This window comes from Sorex araneus, chromosome 2 (assembly GCF_027595985.1).
Source record: "Sorex araneus isolate mSorAra2 chromosome 2, mSorAra2.pri, whole genome shotgun sequence".
NCBI lineage: Eukaryota > Metazoa > Chordata > Mammalia > Eulipotyphla > Soricidae > Sorex > Sorex araneus.
The window spans coordinates 291,299,398-291,327,090 of record NC_073303.1 but is presented as its reverse complement, the minus strand read 5'-3'; the positions used below and the strand labels follow the sequence as shown (position 1 = coordinate 291,327,090).

The window sequence follows — 27,693 nt, the reverse complement described above, 5'->3', positions numbered from 1 at the left end:
GACGACCCTGCGGCCCCGGCGGCCCGGGCCGCCTCTGCGCCGGGGACGCGGAAACCCCGTAGGAGCCGGCGAGGGTGGGGAGCGCGCAGGAAAGGGTGGCCGCGCTTGCTGCAATATTCCTCCGCCGCAGAGCAAAGAGTCCCCAGCTCCCTCCAAGGGCGCGGGAGGTTTCCAGCCGCCCCGCGACACCGAGAACCACACGTTTTAGTTTTTTAAAAAAATGCTTTCCCCACGCTTCGACGCGCTTTAGGATCCGTTCTCGAGGAGCGACCCTCGGGGCGGCAATTTTTAGAGGCGGGCCGAAGAGCGTTGCGAAAATTCCTCCGCAGGAAACGGGTCCCGGCCGCGAGCCTATAAAAAACGGGTGGCGCGGTGCGGCTGTCTTTCCAGTCGGGCGCTGAGCGGCTCTTCGGATCATGTCTGGTGGCTCCGCGGATTATAACAGGTACCGGGTGGCGCCCGCGGGGTCATGGGGGGAGGGGGAGGTGGTGTGGCGCGGGAAGGGCACGGAAGTCGCTGAGTGGTTTGTAGATGCGCCTGTGTTTTCCTTGGGAGGCCCCACACCCGTGCCCTTCGAGAACCTTCCATGAGGGAAAGCTCCCCCCAACCCCCCCGGGTGAGATGAGGCAAGGATCTGGAAACCGGGGGGTGGGAGGCAGGCGAGGGTCTTTTGTCTGGACAAAGCGGTTCCCAGTGATGCCCGTTTCCCTGCGGCGCCCGACGGGACTTAAGGCCGTGGCGCAGCCCGTCTTCCGGGCCTTGCTGCCGGGCCTGAGGCGTTAAGGGCAGCGGGGTGGGCGCGGGCAGGAGATGGGGAGGCGGGCGGGGGCGCCGCGCCCGCCCGGAGGTGGCCGGGCCTGGCCGTCAACGGGGCCCGGGCGAACCGTTGGCTGAGCCCCGGGCAGGCCGCTCGGCCCCGCGTCAATCACCGCGGCTTGCGCAGTGGAAGGGGCGGAGCTCGGCGCGCGGCGCTCTCGCGAGACGGCCCTCGGCGGCGACGGGAGCGCCCGGAGTCGGGCCGCGGGGTGGCGGCGCGGAGCGGGCTGCGGGAGGTGGTGGAGAGAAGGAAGGGGCCGGCGTCCGAGTGGTGCCTTGGGGGGCGCTCGGCGCGAGGTGCGGGGCCCCGGGGGCTGGGGACGGTTCTAACGCGAGTCTTGTTGCCGGCAGAGAACATGGCGGCCCAGAGGGAATGGACCCCGATGGTGTCATCGAGGTAAGCCGGCGGGCCGGGGTCCGAGACCGCGGGCGAGGCGCGGCGCGGGTGCAGCCCCGCCTCATTCCGCTCTTGTCTTTGTCCCGGCCCTAACAGAGCAACTGGAATGAGATTGTTGATAACTTTGATGATATGAATTTGAAGGAGTCTCTCCTCCGGGGCATCTACGCTTACGGTTTTGAGAAGCCTTCAGCTATTCAGCAGAGAGCCATTATTCCTTGCATCAAAGGTAAGGACAACGGCGCGGAGCTGGATTTATTTTTTTTTTTAAAGCGCGGTGCCACAGACCTGGCCCATCACGGAAGGGGGAAAAACCTGGGGGACTGGCACCTTACTTGTATTCCTTAAAGTGAAATGATGGCAATCATCTTTCGGGACTGATCTGAAATGAAGAAAATACTCATGCTGATCACTTGATTATTGGGGCATGATTCATGTTCCAAGTGGAATACATGGTGTGGACTAGAAGTGAACGGTTTGGTGTGGGATCGGTAAATGTGTATCCTACTTTTTTTAGGGTATGATGTGATTGCTCAAGCTCAGTCAGGTACTGGCAAGACAGCCACATTTGCTATTTCCATCCTGCAACAGTTGGAGATTGAGTTCAAGGAGACCCAAGCACTAGTATTGGCCCCCACCAGAGAACTGGCTCAACAGGTATTGATAGTGTAGTTAAAAAAAAAAACTGCTTGCGTGTTGCATAGGTTTCAGGTTTCACAACTGTGAAGAATTGAAAACCGTATAAATTGGTCCTTTCGAGCTCTCCTTTTAACTGTCCATGCATGCAGGGAGTTTATGCTTCAAGTCAGGAGCTGGGTGTGCAGGTATGGTTTGCAGGGTTCTGTAGCTGATTGAAACGTTTGAAGTTTTCTGTTCAGGGTGGACTAGATCTGTTCCCATTTTTACGTTTCAATGCAGTTGTGCAACATGAAAACTGCAGTGACATGTTATTTGACTGTCTCAGTAGTTTGTGATGCATCTGTTGCATGCTATGTTTTCAAATTAATTGCTATAATGGCTTTAAAGTAAGCCTTGCTAAAACTGTAGGCAGTACAGCAAGATTAAAGTCAGTTACCCAGAGGGAAAGATAACTTCCCTAATTGCAGAGCTTGTTGAACTATTTACACCTTCACTGACATTGAAATATGGTAGGAAATGTCTATTTCATTAACCTAGCTGATAATGTGGGGCACAAGGATTCCAGGATTGACATAGCACAAGCAAAGAATTAAAAAATGCAAAGAAAGTTATATTAATATTAAGGGAATTTTATTTTGAAGCAGATAAGTCTGCTTTTTAAAATGCGGAATAGTTTCATGTTGTGCATGCATAAAAGCTGTTTGCAAACCAGTTACTTGTCAGTATGCTTCTGAAGTTAGTAACTGAGTCTGGAATTGTGCTGAATAGTAATTAAGGCTTTGACTTTCAGATCCAAAAGGTCATTCTGGCACTTGGAGATTATATGGGAGCAACTTGTCATGCATGCATTGGTGGAACCAATGTCCGAAATGAAATGCAAAAACTCCAGGCTGAAGCACCACATATTGTTGTTGGTACACCTGGGAGAGTTTTTGATATGTTAAATAGAAGATACCTTTGTGAGTATCACTATTGAAGTACTATTTTAATTCAGAATTCAAAGTATGGTATTGCTGAAAATCTGGAGGCTCATAGTGTAACTTCTTTTTAACAGCTCCAAAATGGATCAAAATGTTTGTTTTGGATGAAGCAGATGAGATGTTGAGCCGGGGATTTAAGGATCAAATCTATGAGATTTTTCAAAAACTAAATACAAGTATTCAGGTGAGTTTTCATTTACTTGTGGGAGTTCAGTAATGCAGTAATTTGGTGTTAAATGCAGGAACTGTTACAATACAACTGAAAAGTGTTCTATTGTCGTTCCCCCTGCTTAAAGTAATTGATGCATACTATCTCTGTCTAGCACGATTCTGTAGTAAGACAGAGACGCTTGGCCTCAAACATAACTGCATTGTGCATTATTGTGAAAATTGTGCTACTTGTTAAATGGAATTGTTTCTTTGAAGGTTGTGTTGCTTTCTGCCACAATGCCAACTGATGTGTTGGAAGTGACCAAAAAATTCATGAGAGATCCCATTCGAATCCTTGTGAAAAAGGAAGAGTTGACCCTTGAAGGAATCAAACAATTCTACATTAATGTGGAGAGAGAGGTAATTTGCCTAATCATTAAGCTTGAGAGTGTAACCAGATACTTTTGCCCTACCTTCTTGTATAAGCACTGTGCTAAAATTGCAGAAACCAGGAATACATCTTGGTTTTTGCAATAATGCTAGCAGAGTACACACAAGAAGAAAAGTAACTGCACTAGATTGAATTGACTGGGGTGGACCTCTTTCTTAATGTCCAGTGTCCTTTGTCTTAAGATCTGGTGCAATATGTCATAATTCTAGAGTGAAATTCTGACAAAGCAAGATGGGAAAAGTTACAATAATCATAACGTTCTTTGCTGTAGGAATGGAAGTTGGATACACTTTGTGACTTGTATGAGACACTGACGATTACGCAGGCTGTCATTTTTCTCAATACAAGACGCAAGGTGGACTGGCTTACAGAGAAAATGCATGCCAGGGACTTCACAGTTTCTGCTTTGGTAAGAGGTATTCTAACCTAGCAATAACAAGGAATGGGGGGAAAAGGGATGCCCATATTTTTTATTCAAGCAGGATTTAGACTACAATATAGCTGTAAGTGCTGTGTTGTCGTTCCCCCTGCTTAAAATAAAGTTGTTTCTTAACTATACCTGTCTGCTTAACACCTGTAGCAGCCAGGGACACTTGGTCTCATACATGCTTATAAAATTGTTTATTGAGTTATTTGAGTTTTGAATTAAGGTCTATTAATTTGCAGCATGGTGACATGGACCAGAAGGAAAGAGATGTTATCATGAGAGAATTTCGATCAGGATCAAGCCGTGTTCTGATCACTACTGACTTGTTGGTAAGTTCTCGTTGTTTGCTTTAATCTACCAAAAGATAATTCTTGGGGAGGTTTTTTAGTAACCTTTGCCAGCTTGAACTTTTTGGGAGAAAAAAAGCTGAAGACCACACTCCACAGTGGCTATATCACTCAGCATATAGCTTGCTACTAACTTGTGGCCTACATTAATTACATAGAGAAATTTTATAATTTAGGATTTGAGATAATTGTCTGATCTCTTCCAGGCTCGTGGAATTGATGTGCAACAAGTGTCATTAGTTATAAACTATGATCTTCCTACCAATCGTGAAAACTATATTCACAGGTGAGTAAATGCTCTGTTAATATGTTGGTAAAAAAAATTCACATGCTGCTTTCTTACCTTGTCGAAATGGCTATCTCACTGGAGGGAATTAGGGTTAATAAAGATGGCAGTTTGTGTGGAAAGCTGTAATTGTACTTGGGAAGACTGGTCTGGTCTGGTCATGCACACAGTGGGAAAACAGCTGTAAATGTTAACCAAATTGTGGACTTGTTACAGAGATCAGGTTGTTTTTAGATTTGTTGGTCTTAGTTTATGCTTGAGCTTAGTGATCTGTGTCCAAGTGTTTTCCTGGTGAAGACGGGAGTTTCTCTCGGTGTCGTCTGGTAGCAATTTGAGCAGACCCTGGTTAGTTATAGTGGCTTTATCCCTAAATAAATTGAATTGTACTTTGTTATATGATGTAAAAAAAGACTTTTTAAAAAATACAGGAGTCGATAGCGGCAGTTGATGACGAGATGGCACTCAGAAACGGCGTTGACGTAATTTAGGACGTGGCATCATAAGCGAAACAGCACACTGTTTGAATAAAGAGCGAGTCGGTATTTATATTTGTTTTTCTTTTGTCATGATTATTTGATATTTTAAGTTGTTCCAGCCAAGGCAATGATTGTTAGCTTGTTAGGTGGTTTGTATTGTCTGGTTTCTATCAGGAAGGTAGAAAGTTGTTTTGGAAGCGTAACACGTTCAGTAAATTTTGTGTCAAACGTGTGAAAACTGAGCAAAAAAGCAGTGATAAGTTTGGGTCACCATACCAAATACTTTTGTTTTCCCAGTGGAAAAAGTAAGTTTTGGGAAATAGTTAACCTTTGTAGCATTTGCATTTGCAGTATACTGTTCCAGAAGTGCGTCGAAATGGATTACATAACTTCTTTTTGTTTTATCCCTGGTGTTCACATCTGTCCCAGGCTCACATCTGCTCTTGGCTGGCCCAGTTTGGTATGGGCTTAATTTCACTACCCCAAACACTGTACTGTCATCTGCTTTAAAAAAAATAATGCTCAAGGCAAGACATCCGGACAAAACCTCATTTTGCAGCCAGACAAGCCTTTGAATCCTTTTGGCACTAACTGCAAAGGAAGATTCTTTTCTCTAGATATTGATTAGCAGCAACTAGTGCTCCAATTACAAGCACGAACTATAACCTTGATAAGTTAAGCAGCAGCTGATGGTTAACAAGTGGATCATCATGTTCAGTAGTTCATGTAATACAATAGATGACATCCTAATTCCATGATTTTCTTTTTTTTTTCTCATACAGAATTGGCAGAGGGGGTCGATTTGGGAGGAAAGGTGTGGCTATAAACTTTGTTACTGAAGAAGACAAGAGGATTCTTCGTGACATTGAGACTTTCTACAATACTACAGTGGAGGAAATGCCAATGAATGTGGCTGACCTTATTTAATTCCTGGGATGAGATAATTTTTGAATGCAGTGCTCGCTGTTGCTGAATAGGCGATCACAACGTGCATTGTGCTTCTTTCTTTGGGAATATTTGAATCTTGTCTCAATGTTCATAACGGATCAGAAATACAGATTTTGATAGCAGAGCGACTTTAGTCGTGAGCTCTTGTGAGGAAAGGCATTGGCTTATCCTCTAGAGTTAGACTGTTGGGGTTGGGTATAAAAGATGGGGTCTGTAAAATCTTTCTTTCTTAGAAATTTATTTCCTAGTTATGTAGAAATGGTTGTATTAGATGTTCTCTATCATTTAATAATATACTTGTGGACTAAAAGATATAAGTGCTGTATAAAATCAGCCAATTATGTTAAACTAGCATACCTGCCTTTATTGTACTTGTCATTAGCCTCAATAGAAAGGCCCTTAAGATTGACTTTTTTTTTCTAGAAAGCATTTGAATGCATTTTGTTTTGGTATTGTATTTATTCAATAAAGTATTTAATTAGTGCTAAGTGTGAACTGGACCCTGTTGCTAAGCCCCAGCAAGCAATCATATCTTAGTAGGGTATAACCCCAAGTAAAATTGCCATATTGCACATGTCTTAATGAAGTTTGAATGTTTAATAAATTGTATATTCACTTTAAAATGCGTATTGGCAAATTTATTTAACAAGTACAAAAATGTCATTTAACATTTTGGGTCAGCTGTTGCATCACAGTAGCACAGAGGCTGATCAGTTGCAAGTGTTCATCAGCACCATCTGCTAAGCACTTATCCACCTCCTGAAAAAGAAGAGCATGAATTAACTATTAACAACCTTAACATAAAGGTTTTTAATACATAAATGTAAAAAGTACTTACAGCAAGCTTTTCAGTTATAACTGACTTCTGCTTATCAGAAAGATCATCTTTTTCTACAACAGCATCATGAAGTTGATTTACCAGCTGAGTTGCTGCATGTCCCTCATTTATTAAATCCTGTAACAATACCATCCTAGTTAGATGTAAACCCAGGTAGGCCAAAATTTTAGTTAATTGTAACTAAATTATAAACTAGGTAAGTTTACCTTTACCACGGCTTCTAGTTTGTCAAAAGAGCCGCTCTGACACACAGTAAATAGAACATCAATAGTGTCTGCCGGTATTACCTAAAAAGTGTAACATGTAAGGAGAATGTTAATTCATTACCATTCATTTATAATTACTCTGCCATGAGAATAGCTTTTCCTTTAAGCAATTTTTTTTTTTTCCAGACCCAAGTCATACAAGCACCTGAACCACACAGGTATGTGTTGAGAGGCCACACCCGGCAGTGTGTTGCTAGGACTAAAATGACCTTCCTTTGGGTCTGGAGTGGTAGCATAGTGGGTTGGCCTTCCACGCAGTCAACCTGGGTTCCCAACATCCCATAAGGTTCCCCGTGTACTGCCAGAGTAACCTCTGCACAGTCAAGTGTGACCCAAAAAGCAAAAACAATTGCCTTCCTGGCATCACATACTAGCCCATAAACAACTGGAGGGATTAAGGTGCAACTTTTGCTTGTCTTTGATCCCTAGTACCACATGGTCACCTGAGCATCTCCCTGCACCATCACCCCTTCACTCTCCAGCAGACTAGGGTGGCCTGCATAATCTCTGAAGGGACTTGGCGTTAAATTACTGGCAAAAAGACCCGATAAAGCCCCTGCGACTGACTACTACATGGGCACTGCCCTGCTCCACCACCCACCCCCACAACAAACCAGGTGTGTCTATAACATAAGTGAGTTGGGAGAAATGACCAGAGGTCAATTTAATAATGGTGAATGAATGGTACTACAACTATGGTGGGTGTCTGATAAATTTGATCAAGACAGGAGTATTCTAAACTAGCAGCAGCCAAGGACTGGCAGTTAAAACCAGTGATTTTCACCTATTTACGCCATAGGCACTGCAAGTGGGAAGAAGAGTACGTAGAGATCTTACCCCAGCAATGTCTGTGATCACTTTCTCTGTAACCTCTTTCCCACCTGTTAAACGAGTAGCACTTTGAAGAAATGTAATGGCCTTTCTTAAGTCTCCTTCTGATACTTTAACAAGATAGGTTATTCCCTGGAAAAGGAAAAAAGGCTTTAAAAAACCCACAAACAAATGAGAAACCTAGTCAAAACATTTGTACTTTTTTTTTTTGCTTTTTGGGTCACACCCGGCAATGCACAGGGGTGTTACTCCTGTCTCTGCACTCAGCAATTACCCCTGGCGGTGCTCAGGGGACCATATGGGATACTGGGAATCGAATCCTTGTCAGCCACGTGCAAGGCAAACGCCCTACCTGCTGTGCTATTGCTCCAGCCCAAAACATTCCTACTTTAGTAACTAGTGGCAGAAATCAGAGACAGCACAAGAGACCTGCCTCTGAAATTCACAGAAACAAATGTTCCATACTTTCATCCTATTTTGATTATATGATTTCAAATTATAATTGTATTCTTATTGAATAAGATCTATATATCCAATGATATTACCAGAATTTAATAATACCACATTAGTTTCTGAAGTAGAATATTAGCTAGAGTAGTATCTTTGCAGAGATTTACTGTTGCAGAATTTGAATTATATGTATAGCTCTGCCCTAGCTTGGGAACTCTGAAATTGAATTAACAAACAACTGACTCAGGGTCTCCTCATATGCATTTCTTAAAGTAATTAATAATTACAGTACATTAATAATAATTACCTCGTTGCTAATTTTGACATGTTCTCTATCAGCAATGTCTAGTAATCGCTGCTGTTGAATTTTATCTGAGAGAGGTTTGAAGCGAAATTTAGAGCATCTAGAGGTCAAGGGTTCAATTATTCTGAAAAATATTGGAAAAGGACAGTTGGTACCTAAAGAATCTCCCCAAATAATTTTTATCAAAAACAATTTTTTTTTTTGCTTTTTGGGTCATACCCGGCGATGCACAGGGTTTATTCCTGGCTCATGCACTCAGGAATTACTCCTGGTGGTGCTTGGGGGGACATAGGGGATGTTGGGAATCGAACCGGGGTCGGCTGCATGCAAGGCAAACGCCCTACCCACTGTGCTATTGCTCCAGCCCCAAAACACAAATTTTTGATGTAGGACAAATTAATGCAGTTTAAAAATCTCCTCCCCCTCTTCTTAAATTAGGCCACCTTGATTCTACCTTTAGGGCAATAAACATACCGACTGACATAGTTACAGATGAGACAGAATCGTGTGGTTTTAGACTCTTTCTCCATGGTTCGTCTTAAAGCTGCTTGAGCAGCCGAGGTCATGGAATCCGCTTCATCCAGAATCACAATTTTAAAAGGAGGACATGGCTTCCCACTGATTCAAAGAAATACACAGGAATCTTAATTCATATGATAATCTCATTTAAAAACATTATTGTCAGGGCTCCACTGAGTGATCTTTCTGGTCCCCAAATAGAAAATTTATATGCATGGATAAGCTGAGGTGGATATGAAAACACAGTCATTCACTTTCTATAAATGAGTGCCTTTATAAAATTTTAATATAGATCAGATACCAAAAATTTAATATTGGAAGTATATTCCACTAGGAGTATAAACACCCTTATTTAAAGGCAGTTATATTTTAAATATTAACAGTTTCTCTTTAAGAGCATCTTAGTTTTTGTTTAAAAAAAAAATTTTTTTTTCGCCACACCTGGCGGTGTGCAGGGTTACTAGATTTCTAGCTGTGATCAGGGATCACTCTTGGAGGGCTCAGGGTTGAACCTGGGTCAACTGCATGCAAGGCAAGTGCCCTACCAGCTATAATCCAGCCTGAACATCTCAATTTGGATAAGAATTTACCTGATTATGAAATATACACAATATCTGACCCAGCTATCTAATTTGATTACTATTTCTTAGGTAAAATTATCAGTTATAAAAACTTTGAACAACTACTTAAATTTAAACCAGTTGTTAAATATTAAACATAATTTCTGTGCTTGAAAAACTGAAAAAGACTGAAATGTGATCTAAGGGCTGGAGCAATAGTATAGTGGGTAGGGTGCTTGCTGTGCAAGTGGCCAACCCAGGTTAGATCCCCAGCATCCCATTATGGTCCAAAGAGCCCCTCTAGGAAGGACCCCTATGTGCAGGGCCAGAACTCCTGAGCACCACTGGGTATGAACCCAAAATAAAACAACAACAGTGATCTAACAGAAAAAGAAGCTGGACATTTGGCAGAAGCATGTACTTTTATGAATTATGTAAAAATGTCTAATTTTTACTTTATAATTTTATAATACTGTCAAAGATAGGGTTCATGCATATAACATTCCAATATTACACCTCTTACCCATATGTTCATTTCACTCTACAACTGTCCCCAGAGCCCTCAACACCTTCTGCCCACCCATGTACTTTTAAACAAATACAATGACAGACTACAGAGAAAAGGTGAGCTTACTTACTCTGTACGGCTTCCTGACACCGTTAACTGAGCAAAATTCTTCACTTTCTCTCTAACTACTTGTATTCCACGTTCATCAGACGCATTTAACTCAAGAACTCTTAATCGAAAAAGCTCAGGCCTGCGTCAAAATGGAACAAATATTATACATCAGAGTACCCAAGTAACTGCAAGTTAAAACTACTTTATTCCCCCCAAACATTTGCACTGCTGTAAGTTAAAAAAACTGCCTAGTAACAATATGGATAAAATGTCCACAACCACTCCAGTATTTTTTTTTCCTTGTTCAGGGGCAACATCCAGACAGAGGCTCTGCTCAGGAGTGACGCCTGGCTGTGCTTGGGGTGGACCTTACTAAGTTGCATGAAAGGCAAACTCCTTAACCTTTGTTCTCTCTTTCTCTTCTCTCTCTCCCTCTCTCCTTCTCCCTCTTCCTTCCTTTTCCCTCTCCCTCTCCCTCTCTTTTTGGGTCACACCTGGCAATGCTCAGGGGTTATTCCTGGCTCTGCACTCAGGAATCTCTCCTGATGGCGTGCAGGGGACCATATGGGATGCTGGGGATTGAACCCAGGTCAACTACATGAAAGGCAAACACGGTACCCGTTGTACTATTGCTTTGCCCCCCACTCCTTAGCCTTTGTATACCAGCCTTGTATTCCTCTTTTTGGGATAACATGAAGTTAACACTTTGGCTTTGTTCCGTCCATTTAAAAAAATAGGGTAGATGCTACTACATAATATAAATTTAAATCAATTTTCTATGTAGGGCTCTATTTAGTCACCTTGTGACCACAAGCACTGTAAATACCATTTTAATATCTATCTGATTCTACCTTATAATTGTTACCATTTTAAACAATGCTGCAGTACAGTATACTTAGTTTTTAATTATTATTTTTTTTCTTTTGGGGTCACACCCGGCGATGCTCAGGGGTTATTACTCCTGGCTCTAAACTCAAGAAATTACTCCTGAGTTGCTCAGGGGACCATCTGGGATGCTGAAGATCGAACTTGGGTCACGTACAAGAAAAAACATTGTACCTGCTGTACTATCGCTCCTGCCCCCCCAAGTATAGTATATTTTGAATTATTTCCAATAGGGTGGTTAGCTGTAAGCATTATTCAGGGAATCTGAAATGGTTTAAGTGAGTCAGGGAGATGGCTTAGCAGTAGATTTGCCTTGCATGTGTGAGGGTTTGATCCTGGAACTACCAAAAAAAAGTGATATAAAAAATTTTTTTTTTGGTTTTATACCACAACCAGGTAGTATTAGGGGTGGAAACAAAAGCTCCAGCACTCTCACCCTCTAAGCCATCTTCTTGGTCCTAAAAATAATCCTTATAAGAGTAGCTCACTGTAGGAAAACATGAGAAAGCAAAGGAACATAATAACAACTGGCGGGGCTGGAGCGATAGCACAGTGGGTAGGGCATTTGCCCTGGACGTGGCCGGCCCGGGTTCGATTCCCAGCATCCCATGTGGTCCCCTGAGCACCGCCAGGGGTGGTTCCTGAGTGCAGAGCCAGGAGTAACCCCTGTGCATCGCCAGGTATGACCCCAAAAAAGAAAAAAACAAAACAAAACAAAACAAATAAATAAAAACAACTGGCATACTCTGCCAAGCATTGGTTCAAGTTTCTTTCTGGTCATTGTTTTCATAAAATAATGACAGAAAGGTGGGCTGGACTGCAGGCCTCTGCTCCCCCAGACCCCCCTGTAACAGCGACTCAATAAACTGCACTGGACCAGAAAATAAAAAAAAAGGTGGGCTGGAAAGATAGTACAGGGGTCAAGATACTAGCCTTGTTTTCTTTTTTTGGGACACACCTGGCATTGCACGCGGTTACTCCTGGCTCATGCACTCAGGAATTACTCCTGGCGGTGACTGGGGGACCGCATGGGATGCTGTGAATCGAACCCACGTCGGCCTCGTGCAAGGCAAAATGTCCTACCTGCTGTGCTATTGCTCCAGCCCCAAGATACTTGCCTTGTGTGTGGCGAACCTGTTTTGATCTCTGGCATTGCATGATCTCCCCAGTACCGACAGGAATAACCCCTAAATACTGCCAGGTATGACCCAAAATAACAAAAATAATTTTCTGTTGTTTTTGGGCCACACCCTGTGATGCTCAGTGCTGACTCTTGCTGGGGTTCAGAGGACCATATGGAGTGCCAGGGATCAAACCTGGGTCAATCACTGCTTGCAAACACCGTATCTACTATACTATTGCTTTGGCCCACACCACAAAAAAATAATTATAAAAAGACATATAATTTAGGCGGGGAAGATGGCTTGAAGGGTTGGAGCACACGCTTTGCATGCGGATGCCCTGGAGTTGATCTCTGGCGCCACAAGAGACCCTGAGAACTATCTAGAGTGGCTCCTAAACATTGAGCTGGAAATAGGTGTGGGCCCTTGCAAAATAAGAAAGTTATGTAACTTGGAATGACCTATTCTAGAATAATAATAAACTTCTTAAAAGTTTCATTATGCGGGGGCTAGAGTGATAGCACAGTGGGTGGGGTATTTGCCTTGCATGGGGGAGAACTGGGTTCGATTCCCAGCATCCCATATGGTCCCTCAAGCACCACCAAGAGTAATTCCTGAGTGCATGAGCCAGGAGTAACCCCTGTGCATTCCTGGGTGTGACCCAAAAAGAAAAAAAAATTTCATTATGCATGACGATACAATTATGGGTATTTTTTGGCAACCCATATCACAAAATGACAGTTGTAAATAATCAAAAAAGCTCTTAAAACTACCTTGAAAAATAAAATCTGTTGTCAATGAAGTAAGGGGTTGGAGTGATAGTACAGCAGGTAGAACACTGGTGTACTATCAGTGCATACAGCCAACCTGGGTTTGATACCCGGTATCCAATATGGTCCCTTCAAGCACCACCAGGCATAACTGTTGAGTGCAGAGCCAGGAGTAACTCCTGAGCATGAAGAAGTGTGGCTCTAAACTCCCCTCAACTCCCCAGCCTGCAAATAACATTGATAGCTTACTCTTTTTTTTTTTTTTTTGCTTTTTGGGTCACACCCAGCAATGCTCAGGGGTTACTCCTGGCTTTCCACTCAGGAATTACTCCTGGCAGTGCTTGGGGGGACCATATGGAATGCCGGGGATCGAATCCGGGTCAGCCTCGTGCAAGGCTACCTGCTGTGCTATCGCTCGGCCCCCAATAGCTTACTCTTTTAGGTGTTTGTTTTTTTTTTTTTACACACTGATGGAACTAATTATCCTTAAATATTTTGTTGTTTCAGGGGCATCTAACTATTTTCCTATGTAGGATTTTCATTGGTCTTATATTTGATAAAAAAAAGTTCTGGATAAACTCAAGATAGACCTTGCTATATTGGTGCATGTTCCAGGAATATCAGGCCCAGCATCTTATCTTTCAACTTGAAACAAAGGGCTTCTCTACACAGGTCAGCAAAACCAAAACAATCAACGCAGAAAGAGGAATCCAGGAATTTGGCTCATGATAATTCTTTGATGTAGATAGACTCACACTGCATCAACTATCAATACCTGTTTACACTCAAATGCCTGTAGGGCAAGGAGCTGGCCTTACACCATCACATGAACCTAGGAAGTTCAGGGGAAGAAGGAATTCACAGGGTGGTGCAAGGTATCAATATCAGATAGAGCTCATTCTATCACACAACTACACAAACAGAAAGACAACATTAGGAGTGATTAAATTATTGGCACAATTGGTTATGTATGGGTTGGGTCCTCTACGTTCCAAATTCATAATAAAAAAAAAAGTGATGGAAAAAAAAAAAGGCAAGGACCCTAACTCTAACCCTGTTTTGCAATGCCTTCAAAAGTATTCAAACAGGTTTATTATAAAGGTTACAAAATGGGAGAACTCAATGGCTAGAACATGTGCTCTGAACACAGGGAACATGAATGCAACTCCCTGCACTACCTGCCCGCTGAGCGCCACAAGTGCTTGGCAGGCTGCCAATCACTGAGCCGGGAAAAGAAAACACACAGCTGGGTGCGGCCCTCCAAAACAAAAACCAAAGGGGGAAAAAATTAAAACTATAATTAAAAGATGGTATCTCAGGTACATACAGTGTGCAAGGCACGTGTGTTTTATGCAGCCAATCTGGGTTCAACCCCCCTGCTTCCTATATGGTCCCCCGAGCATCACCAGACAAAAGTGATTCCCGAGTGTGAAGCCAAGAGTAACCCCTGAGTATCACCAGGTGTGTGCTTCCCGCCCCATCCTCCACAAAGAAAACCACGTGTTTCTTGTAGCCAGAGCAACAGTACAGGGGGTAAGGCACTTGCATTACATGTGGCCAACCCAGATAGATACCCAGCATCGCAAATGGTTACCCAAGCACTGCCATGAGTAATTACTGAGTGCAGAGTCAGTAGTGACCCCTGAGTATCGCTGGGTGTGGCCCAACCCCTTTGCCCCCCCCAAAAAAAAAGTGTTGCTCAAGGAGAAAGGGGGGGGGGCGGAATCTGGGTTCTCTAGTGGTGGGATGTGGACAATCATGGTAGAACTGTTAGCTGTAACATCATATTTCCAAAACCCTATTGTCATCAACAACTTTGTAAGTTATAGTGCCTTAATTAAGGAAAGTTGGCAAGCTCATTTACTGGAAAGGAATGAATGAAAGGGTATTAACTTAAAAATTTAGAAATAAAAACGAACACAACACATTCAGTAAAACCAAATGCAAACTTTTACAGAAAGGAAAATTTCAGAAAACAAGCCTTTTAGAGATTTGCACCAGATCTCTTGGTTCCAGTGTACTCTTTTAACTTACCCAAAGAGTTCCCTAGCAGCTGCCAAAATTGTGGATGTTTTTCCAGTTCCAGGTGGCCCATAAAATAAAAGATTAGGAAGCTGTAGGGAAAAATTTTATTTTTAAAATGTGTATTCTGGCATAAATAGATGAAAGTGTGATGATTAAAAATGTGTATGAAAGAGCCAATGTTTCCATAATAGAAGAGTGTATGAATATGTATATATACTCATTTCTTATATAATTGATATAACAGTTAACAGACTAATTTCTGCTTTTTCACATAATACTATTATTTTTTTTTCTCCACAAACACACACACAAAAGAGATCTTTCTAATATCTAAAGGTCAATCAATATTCATGATTGCTTTATAAACAATTCACTAGGACGGAATTTTCAAAACTGAATTGGAAATTTCTTTTGGGCAGAGGGAGGCCAGGAGGAAGATGAGGAGGAGGTACATGCTGTGTTGCTCGGGGCTTACTCCTGGCTGCTCTCAGGGATTGCTTCTGATGATGCTTGGGGACCATATGGGATGCCAGAGAGTAAATCTGTGTTGGCTGTATGCAAGGCAAGCAAGCACCCTACCCACTATACTACCTCTCCAGCCCCAAAAACTTCTTATTTTTAAAGGGACTACCAGGTTTCCTATAATATTCTTCCTGAAGGTTGGTAAGCTTTTAAAAATCTTTTATTCATTAAGTTCCTATAAACGCAGGCTGGTGATGTAAGGTATCTTGAAGATGAAATAAAAATAAAAAAGAAGGTATAGTCTAACTATGATGGTTTTTGAATCATTTTTCTGCCTCCTAATTCCTACTGTCTTGTAAGTTAAATGCTTTCCCTGACTACCCATCTAAAATGAGTCTCCTTGCTATTTTTCTCATCAGTCTTTGTTGAACTTTATTCGATCTGCACTTACTATTTGATCTCCATTTACTATTTGTTTGAGTAGCTGGGTTTAATCGTAAATTAGCTGCCCACCCCAGATGGCAAGCTTAAGAAGGCCAAGAAGGGGCTGGAGCGATAGCACAGCAGGTAGGGCGTTTGCCTTGCACGCGGCCGACCCGGGTTCGATCCCCAGCATCCCATATGGTCCCCTGAGCACCGCCAGGAGTAACTCCTGAGTGCAAAGCCAGGAGTAACCCCTGTGCATCGCTGGGTGAGACCCAAAAAGCAAAAAAAAAAAAAAAAAAAAAAAAAAAAGAAGGCCAAGAACTTCATTTGTTTTTATATCTGTTATCTCAGCAGTTTGTACAGTACTCAATACACACCAAATAAATAAGCCAAGATATAAATGTATAACTACTACAGCTGTATTGTTAAGCTTTAAGATACAAAGTAGCTGGAGAGAGTACAGGAGGTAAGGGACTTGCACTGCATGCAAGCATGCATGGGGTGGGGGAGGGGAGGGGAAGGGAAGGAAGAGGGGAGGGGAGAAGAAAAGTACCTGCCATAGAGGCAGGTGTGTGTTTGTGTGGGGGGGAGTGGGATATAGGGAAACTGGGGACATTGGTGTTAGGAAATGTATACTGGTGAAGGGAAGGGTTTTGGGACTATATAGAACTGAAACCCAATCACAGACAACTTTGTAACTGTGTATCTCACTGTAATTAAAATCAAACAAACAAATAAATTCACTCATTCCCTTTCCTGAAAACCTAGGGAACTGGCCACTGGCATATGTGTTCTCAGCATCCTCATGTCAGACAAGCTACTGAAAGGCCTGACAGGGGCCGTGAGCTTGTTTCCTCCCCTCCAGTCCTGGTCTGAATGTTTTCTGGAAAGGGAATGAACAGGTGAGGTGGTAGTGAATCCGGTAAAATTAAAAACTTTGACTTACGTGCAGAGGTACTACCTTACCTGCTGTACTATCTCTCTGGCCCAGTATTTGTTGAACTAAATCACCCACTGTACCAATTAGTTATTTCATACATATTACCAAATGACTACTGTATATACAGCATTGAATTTAATGGGAGAAGAAAGTTATATGAGTAAATAGTTTTTAATTTCCCAACGTCATTACATATCATTTGCTACTCACATCAGCTCCTTCTAAAGATTTTTTCAGCACTGCAACTACTTCTTCCTGGAAAGCAACTTCATCCACACATTTTGGGCGACTGAGAACAAAAAAGAGAGACTATTGTATTACAATATATATATCACTGTAGCCAGGTCAAGTATTCAAATATTACACCTGTTAAACTAGCCGTAATTTTCATAAATTAACAAAATGAGGATTTAAAAAAAATTATTTTTTGTTGTTTTTTTGGCCACACCCTATGTAGAATCACTCTCTCTCTCTGGCAATACAGTCTGTTTTTTGTTTTTTTCTTTTTGGGTCACACCTGGCAATGCACAGGGGTTACTCCTGGCTCATATACTCAGGAATTACTCCTGGTGGTGCTGGGGGAACCATATGGGATGCTGGGAATTGAATCTGGGACCTCGGCTGTGTGCAAGGCAAACGCCCTACCCGCTGTACTATCGATCCAGCCCCAATACAGCCTGGTCTCTCTAGTCTGGTTAATACCAAATTCTTCCATCATTTTACTGCACATAAAATGCAGACTTATTAATTTTGAGGATTAACACAATACTTTTTTTAATGATTTAAGTGGAGCTAGAACAAATTTATTTGTCCATTTAATTAATAGAAGGCACACTTCTTCTGGTGCTCAGAGGTCATTCCTGGAGGTGTTTTTTGGGGCCATGTGGTACCTTATCAAACCGAGGCCTCTGTATACAAAGCATGCTCTCTGGAACTTCGAGCCATCTCCCCAGTCTACAGGAGTAAATATACACCAACCCAGGATGAGGCTTTTTGTTTAGTTAACTACGCAGAAGGTCTTCTCTGACCCCTATTTTCTCTGATTACCCAGGTCAATGCCAAGCAGGAATTTTACGACAGATAATTTCCAGGAAAACCTGTGTATGTTATAAATCAGGGTCTCCTATTGAAATGCCTGCAGGTAACAAGAGTGAAGGTGGCAGAGTATAAGGCAAAGGTAATATTACGGAGAATGATGGATTGCAGAACAAATGATCTTTCAAAATGATAAGCAGTATTCATATTTGTCATCCTGAGACAACGTGTACCTACTATTACACAATCTCCTGGGTAGCTGAAACACCTAGGATTTTGGTCCTATAAAATTTTTATATAGGGCCAGAGTGATAGTAGAGAAGGCAAGGCATTTGTTTACTCTCAGTAGACCTGGGTTCAGTCTCCAGCACCACATATGGTCCCCTAAGCACTACCAGGAGTGATCACTGAGCCCAGAAGCAGGATTAAGCCCTGAGCACTGTTGGGTATGGCCCCCAAACAAACAAACAAAAATAATTAAAAAATTTTATGTTAAACCTATCACTTTAAAAAGAACTGTAGTGCTAAATGAAACATGAGCATCTTATTTGGTTTATTAATCTTTAAATTCTTGGTAAAAACTTTCAGATTTATAGTGCTAGAACTACTTGTCACTTATTTTTTAGCTGACTGAAATTTTACTGTCAAAGTTCTATTTTTGTGAAAAATTGATAAGCAAACTAAAGGGAACAGATTCTTTGGATTTTAGTGGAACACCAACCAAGAATTAGAGCCAGCTTATGGAAACTTTTTCTTTGTGGTTCTTTCCCAACTTCTAAAACCAAGAACTTTAGTTATAATGCTCTTAGTTCATCTGTAAGAGAAGTAAATCAGATCATTCCATGGTACATGATTATGTGACTTACCTAACTCTGATTTTTCGGGACAGCATCTGAATAAAACAAACTATGTCACACAGGAATTCCACGATGGGATCAAGATGAGTTAGGGAAGTAATTTATTATTTCAACAAAAACACAAGCATCCTTACTATTTCTCCACCCAGGGAACAGGTTTAACCTTCTTGTTCTCTCCACTGCTCCCTGCAGCGGCAGCGATGCCTCGGTCCTTGGTTGCTGGTGGCTTAGTGCTGATAGAGGCACCTTTTAGAAATGCCTGCATGGTTACTTCCTCCTGTTCAGGTGCAAGAAAGAAAAAGAAAAACCCTTGAAAACAGTGAAGTTCAGTCCGAAAACACAATCTTGTACTAAATAAGAAAATACTGGCCGAAAAGATGGTCCGGTGAGTAAAGCACTTGGCCGAGCAAGGCGGCTGACCCTGGCTTGGTCCCAGCACCCCGTCACGGTCCTCCGAACCTGCCGGGAGTAAGTCCTGAACACGGCTGGGTGTGGCAAGAAAAAATAAACAAAACCCCTATTTCTTGAACTAGTATACTCTGACTTCATTGTACTGAGGGATACAGGATATAAAATAGGGGCAATAGCTGCAAAGTCAACGTTTTTATTATTTTTTGTTTGGGCCGCATCTGGAAGTTCTCAGGGACCACTCCTGGAGTGGGTTCGGGGCGAACACCTGGGATGCTGGAGGTTTACCTGGGATGCTGTGGAGATGGGATGCGGTCGGCCGCTTGCAAGGCAAGCGCCCTACCCACTGTACGATCGCTCCAGTCCAAGATAAGGTTTTTAATTTTTATTTTATTTATTTTTTTGCTTTTTGGGTCACACCCGGCGATGCACCGGGGTTACTGCTGGCTCTGCACTCAGGAATTACGCCTGGCGCTGCTCAGGGGACCATATGGGATGCTGGGAATCGAGCCCGGGCCAGCCTCGTGTAAGGCAAACGCTCTCTACCCGCTGTGCTATTGCTCTAGCCCCAAGATAAGGTTTTTAATGTCACCGCAGTTGCTCCGTCCCTGCCGGGGGCTGCTGAACTAACAGCACAAATGCAGTGTACAATTCTGCTGAAGGTGCGCAGAGGGGGTGGGAGGTTAGGCTAAAGCTGCAGCGTGGACCCGATGCGCCCTCCTCCCAATGGGCAAAACAAACAAACAAACAAACAAATAAATAAATGCCCGGGACATCTGGGGTGGGTGCAGGACTGAGGGGGCGAAGGCAAGACCGGTCACCTGTTACCTCCCGCTCCCGCGGCGCGTTCCCGGCGCCCCTGGCGGGGCTGTCAGCCGCTCGTCTCCGGAGCGAGGAGTTCGCCGGCAATTTCCCGGGGTTTTCGGGGAAAGGAAACCGGGAAGCCCGAACCCCGCTAGGCCGGCCCGGAGGTGCGGGTTCCCGCCACAGAGTTGCCTGGGCGGGAGCGTGCGGCGCGCCATGCGTCACTTCCGGCGCGCAACACGCGCGGGCGCGGCAACCCCTCACCCCTCCCCCCCTCCACGGAGCTGTGGGCCCTTGCTGGGGTGCGGACGCCGCAGAGGAGGCAGCGGACTTTTAGGGAGACGGGAAGGAGATGTACTAGGTGGGAACGAAGGTGCACCCGGTGCCCTCTGTCCCTCCAGACGGCGGCGCCTCGCCGGCTCCCGGGAGACGCGCGGCTCGCGCACTGGGCGTGCGGGTGGAGCCGGCCGGGGTCCGCGGGGGCTGCGCGCGCCCTCGGGTGGTCTTGGAGGCGCCTCGCCTCCTAGATTTGAGCATGGAGGCCCATGCCACACTCTGAAATTCTTTGGTTGGTCCTGGAGCAGCTCGCTGCTGGCATTTCTGCAGTGAAACAATCGGTTGCAACCGACTTGACCCTGCACAAGACGGGGCGGGGGAGGGCCGGAAGGAGGCGCCCGGAGGACCCCGCTCCTGTGTTTATTGCCATTCCGGGTAACTGTGTAGGGAGTTTGCCCCTGTTAAGAGGCAGCCTACGGTCGGAGGAACGACTGTGCCGTGCAGCTTACTCCCAGATCCCTGCCCAGAATGCTTTTAATTATCAGACACTAAATTTGATGATAACGGGTAAGGCGCTTGCCTTGCACGCAACAGAACCACCCTTATACGGTACCACAAACGCCATCAAGAGTGATCGATCCCTGAGCACCTCCGGGGGTTTGTCCCCCAAGAGGTCCAAGCCCCACAAAAGCTCACAATTTGGCTGTGGTTGCCAGTTTACAGTTATAAGTCATCAAAATACAGACAATGGACATTCGCTGTATATGACTTCTACGTAAGGTTAATAAAGGTAGATAGTATTTATTTGCCATTTTAACAACACAGCGAGGGAAGTAATATAATCTCATTTTATTTTTCTGGTAAGAAAACAGGATTAGCTGGGAAAAGGCTAACAGCAAACTAGCAACAGTGTTAGCAGGTTATTTAGGACTCACTCCAGAGTCAAAGCTTAAAATCAGGGCCAGAGTAATAGTACAGTGCGGAGGGGATTTGCCTTGCACGAGGCCAATCCAAGTTCTATCCCTGGCATCCTATATGGTTGTGGAGGCTACCAGTAGTGACTCCTGAGTGCAGAGTCAGGAGTAACCTGAGCACTACTGAGAGTGGCCCCAAAGGACTGTATCTGTCTTCTGTATCTTGCTTCAGATAAGCAAGAAGTGGCAAATACATTGGATATAAGACATTGAATGGAAATTGGGGGATCACCACATTACTGAGTTTTTTAGGAATCCAGGTTTCCAGGCAAGCTGGGATGTGTCCTCCTATCCCATCTATCAGGACAAGCCGTATCATGCGTTACACAGTTTAAAAGGATGCATAGTGCCTGGGGGCAGCATATTCCATATATAGAACATGTTCCCTCATATTTACTTAACGACAAGGAAAACTGCCAGCTTTGAGGGCAGCAAAAGTTTCTGAAGTAGATCCAGGCCTAGGTAAGTCCAGCCCTTTGAGGAATTCAGCCAGGTAAAATCAATGATACCGCAGTTATTTGTGATGAGAGAAGATGCCGTTTGGAGATGAGCAGATTCACATCACCCCCAGGGTCCTAAAGCAAATTTGCCATCCACAGCCAAGAGAGATCTTCATATGCTACTAGTAGCACACGTCCTCTCTGGTAGAGAGCACTTAATCATGGGACAACTAGGAATCAGGTAGGTGTTCATATTTGAACCATCAAGGTGCAGAGAAGTCAGCAGCATTCCAGAAGGAAGCAGAAAGTCTCCAAAACTGGTGAGCTGAATAAGAGAATACAGAATACAAAAGGAGCCTGCTAATAATCTAGAAGTCATCTAAATTTCACGGGCTAAGTGTTCCCTTTTTTATTAGAAAGGAGGAAATTTTGGAAAGTAGCAAAACAAAGAATAGGTTAATCAGAAATTTGCAGGAGTAGCTTCTGAGCGGTTCAGGACTGAGCGTGGTACCAGTCTGCCATCTAGTGGATTGCAGGGAAAGAAGTTTAGAGCAAATTTAATGATATGATTTTATGGTGTCTGTAATTTACCAAACAAGTGTTTTTTTTTTTTTAAATCACTATAATTTAAACTCCTTACTTGATGTATTAATATATTATTTCTCCTTTAAAAAGTAAAACTTGGGCCTGGGTATCTACCTCCTCCCCTTACCTCCGTGCACCCTTGCAGTGGTCTCAGCAATGCCGCTTAATTCCCCCAACTGCTGTATGTGACCATCGGAAGTTACATGAATGACAGCCCCAAAGGGCGGGGAGTGGGAGGGGGTAGTGTGCAAAAGAAGTTATTTTTCTTAAGGAGCTAAGCTCAGCATTCTATAAACAATAAACGTAGGGGTGAGAGATAGTAATACGGGCAGGGCGCTTGTCTTGCATGCAGTCAACCCGGATTCAATCCCCAGAACCAAATATGGTCTCCAGAACCCCGCCAGGAGTGATCTCTGAGCACAGCCGGGATTAAGCCCTGAGTGTCAGGTGCGGTTCCCAAACAAAAAAAACCCTTACTAAACGTTGGTTGCCTAGAATGCTTTTTTATTTACAGTCTTGAAGATCATCTGTGGAAGAAACAGAATGCTCAAGTCCTAATGATTTTTCCTCACCCAGCATGTACATTATCCATCTCTATACATCACTCTGCATATATTTTGGTATTTATAGTAAGGAAGAACCCAGTGCCTCTGGGGATCGTATCCCCCCACCCTTCCACTTAGGCAAAACCTCGCCTAGCATCCCTGGAGCCTGCACAACAGCAGCCCAGGAGCTTAGTCTGCAGTTGCAGAAGTCGGAAATCTGAACCGCGTTCCGTCTCCCGCGGGCACGACTACCACCTTAGCTGCTGCTAAAGGAAAATCGCGGCCCGCCGGTCTGCTCGCGCAGGCGCAGGGACCTGGGGCGGATACCTGCGACACATTGGACCTGTATGCGCCTGCGCGAGCGCTGGACTGGCGGAGGTGATGCTCCAGAAGGCCGCGACCCGGAGGGCGCAGAAGCGGGGTGGGAGGGGTGGGGCCAGCTCGAGACGTCCCACGTCATTTTATTTATTTTTTTTTTGGGGGGGGTGGAGTCGCAAGCTTTAAAGCTACTGTATTTCAAAATTAATTTTCCATTTCATAATCTGTCGTTTTAAAAGTGAATTAATTTTAGAGCATTTAAAATATTTACTTTTAGTATCTGCGTTATTTTTTTTTTTATTTTTTTTGTTAGTTTTTTGGGTCACACCCGGCGATGCACAGGGGTTACTCCTGGCTCTTCACTCAGGAATTACTCCTGGCAGTGCTCAGGGGACCATATGGGATGCTGGGGTTAGAACCCGGGTCGGCCGCGTGCAAGGCAAACGCCCTACCCGCTGTGCTATCACTCCAGCCCCTCTGCGTTATTTTTTAAGTAATGAACTCAGTTGTATTTTCAAATTATCTTTAGTTTTTCTTGTCTATTTTAATTTAGTTAACATTCCAGGTTTTGCTTTTTATTTTTTCTTTTTGGTTTGCTTTTTCAGTCACACCCATCGTTGTGCAGGGGTTACTCCTGGCTCTGCACTCAGGAATTACTCCTGGCAGTGCTGGGGGGACCATATGGGATGCTAGGATTGAACCCTGGTGGACCACGTGCAAGGCAAACGCCCTACCCGCTGTGCTATCGCTGGGGGGGAGGGCCAGGTTTTGCATTTTGAATGATTTGCAATGAGACTTCTCTCCCCTCCTCCATCCCTCTCCCTTTTGCTGTTACAGTGACAAGCGTGCCTACTTCAAGTGCCAGCTGCAGGTCCTATACTTTTAATTATGGTGCTTGCCTGTGGTGCACCAATCAAGACCACACTGTATGGGATGCTGAGTGCCGGGTCCCAAATTGCAGACCCCCAGGACCTCTCTTAATGCATGTGGGTATCAGCAGGATTCTAACTCTGGGCCTCATTTTCAAGGCTGATGCCTCTATGGGTCACTGAGCCATTCCTGAGGCCCTCAGGGTGAATTTATTGGTCATTTCAGTTTTTAGCTAGATACTATCCATTTGCTTAGGTTTAAATGACCAGCTTTCCATCATTTAGTTTTTGAATTACATTCAGACTAATTTTTAAGTTTGGGTTTTTTTTTAATTTAAAAAAGACTATTACTGCTTTTTATCAACTTAAAATAATTTATTTTAAAATAAATTTTTTAAAATTTATTTTCCAAACTGTCAGTTATTTTCTTTTCTTTAGAAACTTTAGTTTTTCTAGTCCTTATTTTCACTTAATTTTGAAGTTCATTTTCAAAACTTGCTTGGTTTGACAGCTGGAGAGACAGTATGGTGGGAGGGTGCTTGCCTTGCATGCAGGTGGCCAGGGTTCTATCCTCAGTAACTGGGGTTCTGTACCCAGCATTCCACATCTTCACCTGAGCACCTCCAGGAGTGATCTCTGAATGAAGAGTCAGGAGTAATCCCTGAGCATTGCCAGATGTGTCCCGCCAAACAACCTCCCCCACTCCCCCCCACACACAAATCAATACTTGCCTGGATTCTTAGCATTATTACCAATCAGGGTTCAGTAACTTATAAAGACACTATTACAGTGATGATGATTTCTGCCTGGGATCAAATCCAGGGCTTCAATCGTGTGGGACAAGCATTGTGTGGCTCCATGTCATGTGGGTGGTACTGGGGATTGAGCTCAGGGCCTCAAGGAGGAGAAGCAGGAGAAGAAGGGTGGTGGGAGGCAGATGAGCAGTTCTTAGCAGGAGGTGTGTGACCTGCTGGTGGGCACATAAGGCCTCCCTGGGCCTCTGCCCAGCCTCTGAGGAAGCCCCCTCAGCACCCAGCCATCAGCTGGGCTCTCCCAGGCCTCACCAGCCCAACCGTGATTTGCCAGGGCTATTTTTGGACTCTGCTCATCTGCCTTCACTGTGTGGCAGCCACTCCTTCCTTCCACAGCTCCAGGGACGAGCCCCTCCCTCCACGGGTTACATCCTGCTTCTCCAACACCAGTAGGGACCACATGACTGGCAAGTGCAGGGGGGGGGGAGAGGGGGGGGCACATTTCAGAGGAAAGGAAAGCAGAGCTAGGGGAGTTCTTTCAACCCTGACTGTGCCCGCAGCCCTGGCACAGGTGTGGCCTTTCTCAGGGGCACCTGCCTAAGATAAGATCCCCTCTGGGCTGGTGAGGTCAGTGGGTTGGGATCTCTGAGAGGACTGAGACCTGGGCCAAAGCAGTAGCACTGGACATGGCCACTAGACCTAGAGAAAGGAGGAGCCCCCTGCCTGGTCCTGTCTGTGACCTTCAGCCCTGACCGGGCGAGTGTCCCATCCCCTCCTGTGCACGCTCCTCCGCACATTTCTTTGGTGGCCTCGATCTCATCAATCACAACACGCACTTTTCTCAGGACAGGAAAGAATAAGTTCAGGATTCTACTCGCCTCTAGAAACTGGTGCCTTGGATCCTGACTGTGACCTGCCAGTTGCTCTCTGCAGAAGCACAGCCCAAAGCATTTTCCAGTCCTTCAGTCCTCAATCCTTCTCTGCTTTTGCAGAAACAGCCACACTTGATGGAGCCACCAGGAGCTCCACCGCTTCGTGGAGCTACCTGGGATCTCACATCCCAGGTAGTTGGCCAGAGGACTCATTTCTGTCATCCTTGCTAAGATTCCTGAGACGGTCCCAGGTGCTCTGTACCAAGTCCACTTTGACTCTCCAAATCCTGCAGACAGAACTGGAAAAATAGCATAGCGGGTAGGGTTGCCTTGCAATGCGGTCGACCTGGGTTCGATTCCCAGCATCCCATATGGTCTCCTGAGCACCACCAGGGGTAATTCCTGAGTGCATAGCCAGGAGTAACCCTTGTGCAACGCCGGGTGTGACCCAAAAAGAAAAAAAAAAGGTCCTGCAGATAGACTCAAAGGTATCTCACTTCAGAGATGCTTCTGGACCTTGTGTCAGGCCAATTTCACCAGGGTGTCTCAGACGGGAGCAGGCATCGTCCCTCCACCTGCCCTCTAGGAATTCTGGTGGCCTCCAACTTCCAGAACCCAAAGAAAAGCCCAGGTACACAGGATCAGTGATGGCAAACTCCAGGACTCAAGGGATAGGGGATGGGCTGGTCCTTCCCATCTCCCCCACCATGGGACCCTGGATGTCACGCCCACAAACTGCCTCTGGTTGCCATTTAAGCTCATTAATGGCAGAGATTTCTCCAGATCCTAATTATCTAAAATTTTAGAATTCTAGGAGTGCGTGAATGCTCTTGCGGCTGTACAACTTGCACAACATCTTATGGTATTCATAAGAAACAATGCAAAATAAATTATCTAGCATTGGCCTGTTTGGCAGATTTGAGTAGTGGTGGGAAAATTCAAAATAATGGTGGTGAGACGGTGTAATGATGGTGAGACTGATATCAAAAAATATTGAATGTAATTCATTATTGTGAACAACTATATGAATTAAAAAAAAAGACCCTGCAGACAGTAGCCACTCAGAAAATAGTTACTGACTGTATTGTGGTTGTGATTCACTTACACATCCCTTTAAAACGCAGGAAAAAACAATATAGACCAATCTCTTGTAGGTAAAGCTTTAGTCTTTTTTCCATTTATGCTAGTAGAAAGAATTCAACAAAATGAGACTAAAATTTTCCAAATCTTTAAGAATTATTATGTTTGGCATGGTGTTATACTATTACTTATTGTCCCAGGCTTTGGGCAAAGTGGCTTAGACTAAAGGTAATCTTGATGTGTATAATTGGATGGTCATTTTCATGAATGTATGCTAAAACTATCCTGCCTTAACCAATGTTTACAGAAACTTGAAATCACCTAAATTAGCATTTTCCAGATATTTTGCTTAACCAGCAAGCAAATATAAGAACTCAGCAGTTTTATCCCTCAACTGTTGGATACAGGAAAAAAATTCTTTTACTCAGGTGAAAAAGAAATCCTGTAGGAAAGGAAATCTGCATGTCTTAGTTATTAGGAAATAACCTTAGCTAATAGGAAATAACCCCCTATTTCCAAAACTCTTTCTAAAAAGTTGCATGACGTGTATGTTAGCTGCTTCTGAAGAACCAACAATGTAATGATTTAAACACTCATTTTTTTTTTTTTGCTTTGTTTTGGGGGAGGTGGGTGAGTCACATCCGGCGATGCACAGGGGTCACTCCTGGCTCATGCACCAGAAATTACTCCTGGCCATGTTCGGAGAACCATATGGGATGCTGGGAATCGAACATGGGCTGGCTGAGTGCAAGGCAAACACCCTACCCGCTGTGCTATCACTCCAGCCCCCTAAACACTCGTTTTGTCTCATCTTTAACCATTCAAGACAGGTAGGGTGATGGCTCTACATCGCCGTTCTTGGTTCTATGTAGTTGTCCAAATTCCTAGACTTCTGCCATACTTTGTTGTTTGTGAGTTTTGTTTTGGAGTTGTACCTGATGGTGC

The 27,693-nt window shown here is 44.1% G+C and overlaps 2 protein-coding genes and 5 non-coding genes across 9 annotated transcripts; 6 read left to right on the top strand and 1 right to left on the bottom strand.

The window, feature by feature from the left end:
• The first annotated feature begins 332 nt into the window (after positions 1–332).
• EIF4A2 (eukaryotic translation initiation factor 4A2) lies at positions 333–6,400 on the top strand. The gene is made up of 11 exons (XM_004603023.2): positions 333–445; positions 1,168–1,213; positions 1,310–1,442; positions 1,731–1,870; positions 2,643–2,811; positions 2,907–3,016; positions 3,259–3,402; positions 3,705–3,842; positions 4,100–4,189; positions 4,414–4,493; positions 5,752–6,400. Exons 1-11 carry the CDS (start codon positions 417–419, stop codon positions 5,894–5,896), a joined length of 1,224 nt encoding a protein of 407 aa, XP_004603080.1. The 5' UTR covers positions 333–416; the 3' UTR covers positions 5,897–6,400.
• On the top strand, positions 1,561–1,628 carry LOC129402635 (small nucleolar RNA SNORD2). The gene has a single exon (XR_008628747.1). It is a non-coding gene; the product is annotated as a small nucleolar RNA SNORD2 (small nucleolar RNA).
• On the top strand, positions 3,069–3,196 carry LOC129402943 (small nucleolar RNA SNORA63). The gene has a single exon (XR_008628957.1). It is a non-coding gene; the product is annotated as a small nucleolar RNA SNORA63 (small nucleolar RNA).
• On the top strand, positions 3,454–3,631 carry LOC129402632 (small nucleolar RNA SNORA81). The gene has a single exon (XR_008628744.1). It is a non-coding gene; the product is annotated as a small nucleolar RNA SNORA81 (small nucleolar RNA).
• LOC129402942 (small nucleolar RNA SNORA63) lies at positions 3,910–4,040 on the top strand. Its single transcript, XR_008628956.1, has one exon. It is a non-coding gene; the product is annotated as a small nucleolar RNA SNORA63 (small nucleolar RNA).
• LOC129403021 (small nucleolar RNA SNORA4) lies at positions 4,215–4,355 on the top strand. The gene has a single exon (XR_008629011.1). It is a non-coding gene; the product is annotated as a small nucleolar RNA SNORA4 (small nucleolar RNA).
• Positions 5,865–20,235, bottom strand: RFC4 (replication factor C subunit 4). 3 transcript variants are annotated; one of them, XM_004603252.3, is made up of 11 exons: positions 20,055–20,235; positions 18,960–19,102; positions 17,144–17,222; positions 15,115–15,194; positions 10,324–10,443; positions 9,081–9,224; positions 8,610–8,730; positions 7,859–7,984; positions 6,962–7,042; positions 6,756–6,872; positions 5,865–6,676 (listed from the first exon to the last, which is right to left on the bottom strand). In XM_004603252.3, exons 2-11 carry the CDS (start codon positions 19,088–19,090, stop codon positions 6,578–6,580), a joined length of 1,098 nt encoding a protein of 365 aa, XP_004603309.1. In that variant the 5' UTR covers positions 19,091–19,102; positions 20,055–20,235; the 3' UTR covers positions 5,865–6,577. The 3 variants fall into 3 exon arrangements, with proteins under 3 accessions (XP_004603309.1, XP_054983764.1, XP_054983765.1); XM_055127789.1 differs by having other exon boundaries at positions 20,062–20,235; XM_055127790.1 differs by lacking the exon at positions 10,324–10,443.
• Between the last annotated feature and the right edge of the window lie 7,458 nt (positions 20,236–27,693).